The sequence below is a fragment of the Aethalodelphis obliquidens genome, unplaced genomic scaffold (assembly GCF_003676395.1).
Source record: "Aethalodelphis obliquidens isolate GAN/ISIS:26980383/991018 unplaced genomic scaffold, ASM367639v1 scaffold9, whole genome shotgun sequence".
Lineage (NCBI taxonomy): Eukaryota > Metazoa > Chordata > Mammalia > Artiodactyla > Delphinidae > Aethalodelphis > Aethalodelphis obliquidens.
This window is the reverse complement of record NW_020837953.1, coordinates 16,998,778-17,008,094: the sequence shown is the minus strand read 5'-3', so window position 1 is coordinate 17,008,094 and position 9,317 is coordinate 16,998,778. Positions and strand designations below refer to the sequence as shown.

Below are 9,317 nucleotides of genomic sequence, written 5' to 3'. Positions count from 1 at the left end.
TAAGGGGCAGAGCGCAATATTGAAACCCAGGCAGTTTGGTACCTAATTTAAAAATTATGCAATGCCTAATTATCTATCACCTCCCAGCTGAGAGTGCAGGGGAAGTGCTTAACAGTGTAGGCGGATAGGAACTGCTCAAACTGGAGTAGTTATTTTCAGGGAGTCGGTGTCTCTGAGGGCGCTTGGCGGCTGAACCGGAAGACCAGCGCCCGGAGAGGTGGGCCAGGAGAACTGCAACACCCACAAGGCTCCGCGCCTCCTCTGAGCCACTTCCGATTGGCTTCGGGCTGGGAGGCCGACTATTGGTTCTGTGTGGGCTGGAGGGCGGGAGCCGTGCTGATTTTTAGATGGGTGAAGTTGTCATCAGCCCCGCCTCAAGCACCCGGAAGTAATCTCCCTGGGAGGCCCACGTGTAGCGGAGAAACGGGAGTTCGGATGGGTCGGGTCCTGGCCCAACGGCTGCGGGCTGACTGACTCCCCCTCGACACCACTCCCTCCGCCCCACTCCCTCCCCCCACCCCCTCCCCCGCCCGCCCACCAAGCGGCACTATGAGGGCCGTTTTTGAGAAGGCGGGGCCTGAAGCTAATTGAGGGAGGTCCCCGCTGCCTCCCGCTATGGAGTCTACATTCAGCAGCCCCGCGGAGGCGGCGCTGCAGCTAGAGGCGGGCGCTGCCGGGCTGCGCACTCCTCTTGGGGACCTGGACCGAGTGTATGAGCTGGAGCGAGTCGTTGGATTTGTCCGTGACCTGGGGTGTCAACGGGTGAGGAGCGGATGGGTCGCCCAGAGGATCGGGATCTTGGGTGATTTTGTGAGGATGGGAATGAGGGAAGATGCTTCTCTGGGAGGAGGGACTTTGAAGGTTAGGCAGGGACTCCCGGAATGTTTCCCTTGAAGAGGAGAGGCTGTTCCTGACTCCATGGTTTATGCTTACAGGTGGCCTTGCAGTTCCCTGATCAGCTATTGGGAGATGCTGGGGCCGTGGCTGCACGACTGGAAGAGGCCACAGGGTCGAAGGTGTTCATTCTGGGAGACACAGCCTATGGCAGGTGTGAACTTGGAGCTTGCCGATAGAGGGTGGGGTAGGTCTAGGGATCCAGGGCTCATGGCATTTCCCCTCTATGACAGTGTCTGACCCCGATGGTCGCATTTCTCCCTGATGGTGATGTTTCCTCTCCTGATACTAGCTCTTCTCAGTGACGGTGTCTTCTTTTCATAACGTCATATTCTTCATTGACCACATTTTCCATTGATGACGGCAACGCTTTTCTCGATGAGAACCCCTCTCACTAATGGTGTCTCCTCTGCAGCTGCTGTGTGGATGTACTGGGTGCTGAGCAAGCTGGAGCTCAGGCCCTTGTACATTTTGGCCCTGCCTGCTTAAGCCCTCCTGCCCGCCCACTGCCCATTGCCTTCGTCCTTGGTCAGCGATCTGTGGCCTTGGAGCTCTGCGCTAAGGCCTTCGAGGCCCAGAACCCAGACCCCACAGCGCCTGTGGTGCTGCTGAGTGAGCCGGCCTGTGCCCACGCCCTGGGTGAGGGTTTTGCCTTTGCATGCAGGAAGGGTGGGCTGACCAGTTTGTGCCTTAATTTCTCCATGTCAGTACACTCCCATGGAGTTCTTAATATGGGTTTGACCCCAGCCTCTGCTTTTGGTTCCCATTCAGTCTCCTGGGGATGAGGGGGATCCTGCTTTACCAGACCCCAACCCTGACACCACCTCCTTCTTCCAGAGGCCTTGGCCACCCTTCTGCGCCCACGGTACCTGGACCTGCTTGTCTCCAGCCCAGCTCTTCCCCTGCCAGTGGGCTCCCTCAATCCAGATCCTGAGCCCCTGGAGCGTTTTGGGCGCCGCTTCCCCCTGGCTCCAGGGAGGTGTTTGGAAGAGTATGGTGCCTTCTATGTGGGGGGCTCTGAGGCCATCTCTGACCCTGATCTTGACCCAGACCTGAGCCGACTGCTCTTGGGCTGGGCACCAGGGCGGCCCTTCTCCTCCTGCTGCCCAGACACAGGGCGGACTCAGGATGAAGGTGCCCGGGCTTGGCGGCTAAGAGCACGTAGACACTATCTGGTAGAGAGGGCCAGAGATGCCCGTGTGGTGGGGCTGCTGGCGGGCACGTTGGGTGTGGCCCGACACCGTGAGGCACTGGCACACTTGCGGAACCTGACACAGGCTGCTGGCAAGCGTAGCTACGTGTTGGCCCTGGGGCGACCCACGCCTGCCAAGCTTGCCAACTTCCCTGAGGTGGATGTCTTTGTGCTGTTGGCCTGTCCTCTGGGTGCCCTAGCCACCCAGCCTTCTGGAAGCTTCTTCCGGCCTGTATTGGCACCGTGTGAGCTGGAGGCTGCCTGCAACCCTGCATGGCCACCTCCAGGCCTGGCTCCCCACCTCACACATTACGCGGACTTACTGCCTGGTGAGTGGTGGGGGCACTGCCTAGGCTAAAAATGCTTGGGGCGGGGCTTCCCTGGTGGCGCAGTGGTTGAGAGTCCGCCTGCCGGTGCGGGGGATGCGGGTTCGTGCCCCAGTTTGGGAGGATCCCACATGCCGCAGAGCGGCTGGGCCCGTGAGCCATGGCCGCTGAGCCTGCGCGTCCGGAGCCTGTGCTCCGCGGCGGGAGAGGCCGCGGCAGTGGGAGGCCCGCATACCGCAAAAAAAAAAAAAAATAGTTGGGGGGCAGGATGGATCCGCTTTCTCCCTCCCTCCCTTCCAGGCTCTCCCTTCCACGTGCCCCTCCCTCCACCTGACTCGGAGCTGTGGGACACCCCAGATGTGTCACTCATTACTGGGGACCTCCGACCCCCACCTGCCTGGAAGCCATCAACTGATCCTGGATGCTCAGCCCTAACCCCGAGGCCCCAGCTGGAGCTGGCTGAGAGCAGCCCTGCAGGTGAGTGTGGCAAATCTCCACTCCCATCTGAATTCTCCCCCTATGTTCAGGCCACTCAGCCTCAATCCCCTCCCTCTGCAGCCTCATTCCTTAGTTCCCGGAGCTGGCAGGGACTGCAACCCTGCCTGGGTCAGACGCCGGTGACGGCAGCTGTGACCGGAAGACGAGGGATTGCCATCGCCTACGAGGATGAGGGAAGCAGCTGATACCATGTGGGGCCAGAGCCACAGGTGGACTTGAAGACCTTTAGTGCTCCCTGCACCAACCCCACTCTTCTGCCAGGATCCTTGAAGGAGCCTGTCACTGAGGCAGCCCCTCACTGGGGATAGGATTCAGCTCTTCCTGTCCTGTCCTGGCGCTGGCACAAGGCTTAGCACATATTGGCTTGGTAAATATCTGTTGTTTGACTGATGCGGAAACAGCTTTGGGTCTTCCCTGAAGCCTTCTGGGCCATCTGTTCTCCTGGGAACAACAGCACAAGACAGTTGAGGGTCTGCCTTTGTTAAAGGCAGGTGCTAAATGGTTTAGACCATGGTTTCTCAATCTTGGCACTATTGACACTTTGGGCCAGATAATTATTTGTTGTGAGGGGCTGTCCTGGGCATTGTAGGATATTTAGCATCATCTCTGGTTTCTGCCCAGTAGGTTCCGGTAGCACGCCCCTCCCCAGTTGTGATGACCAGAAATGTCTCCAGATGTTGGCAAATGTCCCCTATGGGGGCAAAAGCGTCCCCAGTTGAGAACCACTGGTCTGCACCTATGCTGTCCAATACAGTGGCCACATGTGGCTGTTCAAACATAAATTTGAATTAAGTAAGATTAAAAACTCAGTTTCTCAATCACACTAATCACATTTCAGTGCTCTGAGAGCCACATGAGAGGACAGTGCAGCTATAAGACATTTCCATCATTGCAAAAAGTTCTGTCGGGCAGTGCTGGTCTACACTGACTCCAATTAGTTTCTCAGGGAGATCACAGAAATTTGAATAAACCAGATAATTTTTCTCCTTGTTTCTTTTTATTCATCAAATACCGCAGGTCCTGCACAGGTCCTGTGGGTTGAGATCTGAATTGTATTTGACTGAATTCCTGTCCTCACAGTGTGTCTGGGAAGAGAGGCAGTTAAACAGGCAATTGGTGAAGCAATATTCTTTATGAGTAGGGAAGCCCCCAGGGGCAGCTGGAGCCCAGAAGAGGCTTCTCAGAGGGAGTGTTACCTAAGCTGGATCGCTTGGAGGGGGGAAAAAAAAATCAGAAGTGAGGTGAAAAAGACATTTGGGCAAAGGGTACACCATGCTAAAACAGGCGTAAACCAGCATTGTGGGTGCTTCAAGCAAAGTGGAGTTGCTGGACCGTAAAGGTTCAGAGGGGTGAAATGAAATGACTCACCTCTTAATTCCCCACATTTGCCGAGAATCTCGGCATATTGGCGTTGTCCAGCGTGTTGAAGAAGCAGGTGAACAGGGAGATGTGATTTCTGCCCTCAGGGATTGCCCAGTCTTCTAGTAGAGGCAGTTCTGTAAACCGACCATGGTAACTGGGACAAGATGGGCACCAATCATGTATTCTACAGATATGTATTGAGCACCCACTGTGTGCCAGGCACTGGAGATCCAGCAGTGAGCTCAGGAATCCTTTCATGGTGCTTACATTCTCGTGGTGGGGGCGATAGACACAGAACACTTAGTATGCAGAATGGTGATAAGGGCTATGGTAAAGCTGGGAAGGAGTGCAAGAGAAGGGGCTGCAGTATTAAACAGGATGGTCAGAGAAGGCCTTTTGAAGGTGAGCAAAGGCTGAAAGAAGTTAGGAATGAACCACGCGGATAATTTGGAGAAGCAGAGGGAACAAGTGCAAGTGCAACGCGTTGAGGGTGTGACCGGTGTGTTCAAGGAACAGCCAGGAGGCCAGTGCAGTCAGAGGAGGGAGTTAGTGGGGAAGTATTAGGAGATGAAGTCGGGTAAGAGGCATGGGGAGGCGCAACAGTAGAGGCCTAGTAGGCCATTTTAAGGACTATGGCTTTTATTCCGAGGGAAATGGGGGCCTCCGAGGTATTTCAAAGAGAGTGACATGATCTTGCTTTCATAATGATCGCCAGGGCGGCGGGGGAGCCCAGAGCGGGCGCACTCCCCTGCCTCTGGTTAGGGAACCCTTCCTGGGGGAATGGTATCCCAAGACCAGTAAGTGTTGGCTGGGCCATGGGGTGAGCACGAAGAAGCGTGCTTCAGGCAAAGGAAACAGCATGAGCTCAGTAAGGGACGGAGCGGACACCCTCGCGGAACTGGGTGGGACGGTCGTGGGGAGGCCTGCGAAATCAGCACTGGCTTGGAGACTAAGCTAGGGCGGCGGCGAGCAGGAAAGCAGGGCTGGTGGCCGGAGCAGGACGGAGTGTCGGGGCGCAGAAGGAGCGAGCTTGGTCGGACGCGAGACTGACCGGCCAGGCAAGGAGTCGAGGTACTGAGTAAGAAGGGCATCCGAGGCCCTCAGGCGTGCGAGACTACAACCACCACAATCCTCTGCGTCGCACTTCCGGCATCACCAAGTTCTAGACCGGCGGCGCCGGGGCGCCAGGCCTGGCGTGTGGTCACGTGGCGCCGGCGCGTCACGTGGGTGAGTCAGGTGACACTGCGGGGCGGACGGCGGACGCCGGGACGAGGTTTGAGCTCCGGCCCCCCACCCCGCCCCCGACCCGAGACCCGCCGTCGTTGCCGCCATGACTGGGCTAGTGCTGCTCTACTCCGGGGTCTTCGTGGCCTTCTGGGCCTGCCTGCTCGTCGTGGGTGAGGCCGGGCCCTGGCGGGCGGGGCCGGCATCGGGCCGAGCTAGCCCGACTGGAGCCCAGCGGGGAAGCGGAGGCTTGGGAATACTGGGCCCCGGCGCGGGGAGGAGACCCGTATCTCCAGCTGCTTGGGGAGGGGCGCGGGCGGGGCTCGCTGGGGACCGCGAGCGCAGCCCTTGTCCGTTTCTGTCACTGCCGCCCCCTTCCCTCGCTCCCTGCTGTCGTCCCTCTCTTGCTCTTGACCGGCCTGCTTGGGTCACGAGCCGGCTGCTCCAGTTCCTCTTTTCCCGGTAGTCTTGCTCTCCCCCCACACGCACAGCGTGTTGGGTAAACAGCGGCTCGGATTGGGCTGGCTGCATCTGGTGGGGCCTGGCCAGAGCTCTTGCTCCCTCCCCTCCTCCAGGGTATTCAGGCCTGCCGGTGGCTCCTCTTGACGGCTCTGGGTCAGGGAGGTGGTGTCACAGAGGGGATATGTTCCTGAAGGAGTGGCAGAAAATGGAGGTCTGAGTAGAGGCATTTGTATAGGCAGCTGTGCTTTTGCGTGGGGCCAGCCAGAGGACTCTCCCTTGACTTAGGTGTAGGCAGACCTTTTGGGAAGGTGGCCCATCAGCTGGGCAGTAACTTCTTGCCTAAGTTGTGGCGCTTCTCTCTAGAGAGCAGTCCCTAACCCCCGTTTTTCTCACTGCTGCAGGAATCTGCTACACCATTTTTGACTTGGGCTTCCGCTTTGATGTGGCATGGTAAGGGGGAGGTTTCCCCTAGGAGCTTCTTTGCAGCCTGCCCTCTCTGATCTGATCCCTACCGCACCCCACCCCCCAGCTGTCTGGGATGGGGACCTTTGGGAAACATGAAGTGTTTTGTCTCAGCATCGAGGACTGGGGGTGTTGGGGAGGGGGTGGATTTTGTGCCCACTTCTCCACCACGGCTGAATTGTCTTCCGCCGTCTACACACCAGGTTCCTGACGGAGACTTCCCCCTTCATGTGGTCAAACCTGGGAATTGGCCTAGCTATCTCTCTGTCTGTGGTTGGGGCAGCATGGTAAGTGTTGGGGTCATGGGTCAGGGGAGGGGCTGAATCATAGCACGTGGTGTTACTGGGTTCTTAGTCATCTTGGGGGCAATGACAGGATTGGGCTCTGCTCATTGGTTTCTTATCCGTCCACCAGGGGCATCTATATCACTGGCTCTTCCATCATTGGGGGAGGGGTGAAGGCCCCCAGGATTAAGACCAAGAACCTGGTCAGGTAAGTGTAGGACCCTTGTAAGGTTGTCAGAATCAGCTGCATTGGTAGCTGCCTGTGCGTTTGACCTGCCTGACAAGCGTCCTGCTGGGGTCGGATGTCAGTGGGGGAGAGGTGGCTGGAGACTCTTCAGGGAGGAAGGTTGGTTTCTTTCTCAACTCTTTCTCCTCTCCACCCCCTAATCCCCTGCTACCACTACCAGCATCATCTTCTGTGAGGCTGTGGCCATCTATGGCATCATCATGGCGATTGTCATTAGCAACATGGCTGAGGTATGGAGGACTAGGTGGAGTGGGCATCTATTCCAGTGTGTTTATATATTGCTTAGTGATGGTGGAGGAGGGGGAGTGGAGTAGGGGGTGATTTCTGACTATTTCTCTGCTTCCCTCAGCCTTTCAGTGCTACTGACCCCAAGGCCATTGGCCATCGAAACTACCATGCAGGTAGGTGGGTATGTGAAGGCAAAAAGTTGGGGCTTCACAGCTGCTTCCCCCTGCAGTGTGCACCCCAGCTTAGATTCTTCATTTTGATATTCTCTCACCTACTTTGGGCTGCTTTGTAGAGTTGGGGTGGTGGCTGGCCCCGTTATTCCATGTTGAATCCCTTGCCCTCATGTCTCCTTGTGTCTGGCTTGGCCTCAGTGTTCCCCTTCCGTCCCTCCAGGTTACTCCATGTTTGGGGCTGGCCTCACGGTGGGCCTGTCTAACCTCTTCTGTGGAGTGTGCGTGGGCATCGTGGGCAGTGGTGCCGCCCTGGCTGATGCACAGAACCCCAGCCTCTTTGTGAAGATTCTCATCGTGGAGATCTTTGGCAGTGCCATCGGCCTCTTTGGGGTCATCGTTGCGATCCTTCAGGTGCTGAATCCCCCTGGGAAGCCTCTATTCTTGTCCCCAACCCAGCCTCACGCTTCTGGAGGAGCCACAGTGCTTCCGTCTACACCTGTAACCATAAGAACCTCTTAAATAGTTTCTACCACTTAGTTCCCATCTTTTGGTTTTCCCCTTTTGAAGTTCTCCATTTATTTCTGTCTTCAATGTGGTATCACTGACAACTGTCTTTTTTTGTCTGTTGTGTCTATATACAAAAGATTTAGCTTCTCTTTGCTGTTCTGTTATTTTGTCTCTTCCTCGCTGTCTTTGTAGTCTAGACCAGGTTGGGATGCGTCTGTCTCAGTCCGTCTTGGTGTGTTTGACTGTGATGTCAGTAGGACAGCACATCGGAGGTGTGTGTGATTAAGGATCAGCCTGAGTGTCTGAGTGTGACTGTGGGCGCCTGACTGGGTTGACTTGGTGACTGGCACTGTCCATATGCCACTTCTCTCTGTCTTGTCTGTCCCACAGTTGAACTCTGTAGTTGTCTCTGTGTCCCTGTTCACTGTGTTTATCACAACATGTCCATCCTGGTCTAGTCATCCATCTGTTGTGGTCTGTCCATCCTGCCATGGGTCTGATCATCTGTCATTTGTCATTGTCTAATCTGTTTCTCTGTCCCTGACTGATTTCTCCTGTACTTCTTTTGCAGACCTCCAGAGTGAAGATGGGTGATTAGATGATCTGCGTGGGCGGGGCCGTGCCCCACTCGTATTTATTTGTGGTTTTCCCGGGACAGCTGGAGCTGTGCCCCTTAGTCTTTCAGGGGGCTTGGTGTTCAGAGCCCTCCCTGCACTCACTTCTGAGGCACTGCCTGGCTGGATCCGCAGTGTGGGGAGTGGGCTGCTGTTGACTGTGTGCAGCTTGGCACCCGTGTCCCACCTCCACCTCCAACCCATCTTCCCAGTGTTTGTGAAATAAACATGGTATTTGTCTGGGTCAGTGCTGCTTCTGTTGCCTTTCTTCGCCACCTCCTTTCACAGAGGAAGGGTAAACAGGCCTGTAGTTCTCAACTTCATGCCAGCTTCTTGCCGACTTTCCGACTCATATACACTGTCTCTGCTGTGGACAACGATGGCTCCTGGGTTGGAAGGAAAGTGTGCTGGGCTGAGGACTCTGTAGCTCTGAACATCTTTATTGAAGGGAAGGGGGGGGGTCTAGGTATATGGGCCCATGTGTTTGTGTGGGGAAGGGAGGTGTCCTAGTTCCATGCCTTCAGGGCTCTGGTCAGCCCACCCCAGTTAGCCACATCTGCTTACCTGGCTCTACCCTCAGGCATCCATCATCTCTACCCCTGGGGCCTTGGAACGCATTCATTTGCCTCTGCCCGTCCCAGCACCAGACCCTGCCGGTAACTACTTTGATCCCTTGGGGCCATGTCCAGCTCCTCCCACTCCTGTCCAACCTCCTGTTCCCTAGAAGCCCCTGCCACACACTTCTGTCTACGCCTTTCAGTGTCCTGCCCAGTTTTAACTAGCAGCCCCCTCCTCTGGCGGACCCTTAGTCATGCTCCCATCGATGAGCTGACAAATCCCTGAC

General features: G+C 56.3%; 2 protein-coding genes across 5 annotated transcripts; both read left to right on the top strand.

The window, feature by feature from the left end:
- The first annotated feature begins 292 nt into the window (after window positions 1-292).
- On the top strand, window positions 293-3,893 carry DPH2 (diphthamide biosynthesis 2). Of its 4 annotated transcripts, XM_027108788.1 has the most exons (6): window positions 294-762; window positions 936-1,048; window positions 1,310-1,533; window positions 1,732-2,415; window positions 2,713-2,889; window positions 2,971-3,893. In XM_027108788.1, exons 1-6 carry the CDS (start codon window positions 616-618, stop codon window positions 3,093-3,095), a joined length of 1,470 nt encoding a protein of 489 aa, XP_026964589.1. In that variant the 5' UTR covers window positions 294-615; the 3' UTR covers window positions 3,096-3,893. The 4 variants fall into 4 exon arrangements, with proteins under 4 accessions (XP_026964592.1, XP_026964589.1, XP_026964590.1 ...); XM_027108791.1 differs by lacking the exon at window positions 1,310-1,533 and having other exon boundaries at window positions 293-762; XM_027108789.1 differs by lacking the exon at window positions 936-1,048 and having other exon boundaries at window positions 604-762.
- A 1,625-nt stretch (window positions 3,894-5,518) lies between these two features.
- On the top strand, window positions 5,519-8,720 carry ATP6V0B (ATPase H+ transporting V0 subunit b). The gene is made up of 8 exons (XM_027108804.1): window positions 5,519-5,669; window positions 6,360-6,408; window positions 6,624-6,707; window positions 6,835-6,912; window positions 7,112-7,181; window positions 7,301-7,352; window positions 7,573-7,763; window positions 8,431-8,720. Exons 1-8 carry the CDS (start codon window positions 5,603-5,605, stop codon window positions 8,455-8,457), a joined length of 618 nt encoding a protein of 205 aa, XP_026964605.1. The 5' UTR covers window positions 5,519-5,602; the 3' UTR covers window positions 8,458-8,720.
- Window positions 8,721-9,317: the final 597 nt, after the last annotated feature.

Coding starts and splice junctions, on each gene's coding strand:
- DPH2 (XM_027108788.1), top strand. CDS start 616: ATGGAGTCTACATTCAGCAGCCCCGCGGAGGCGGCGCTGCAGCTAGAG. Junction 763..935: donor GTGACCTGGGGTGTCAACGG/GTGAGGAGCGGA, acceptor TTATGCTTACAG/GTGGCCTTGCAGTTCCCTGA. Junction 1,049..1,309: donor GGAGACACAGCCTATGGCAG/GTGTGAACTTGG, acceptor TCTCCTCTGCAG/CTGCTGTGTGGATGTACTGG.
- ATP6V0B (XM_027108804.1), top strand. CDS start 5,603: ATGACTGGGCTAGTGCTGCTCTACTCCGGGGTCTTCGTGGCCTTCTGG. Junction 6,913..7,111: donor AAGACCAAGAACCTGGTCAG/GTAAGTGTAGGA, acceptor TACCACTACCAG/CATCATCTTCTGTGAGGCTG. Junction 7,764..8,430: donor TCATCGTTGCGATCCTTCAG/GTGCTGAATCCC, acceptor CTTCTTTTGCAG/ACCTCCAGAGTGAAGATGGG.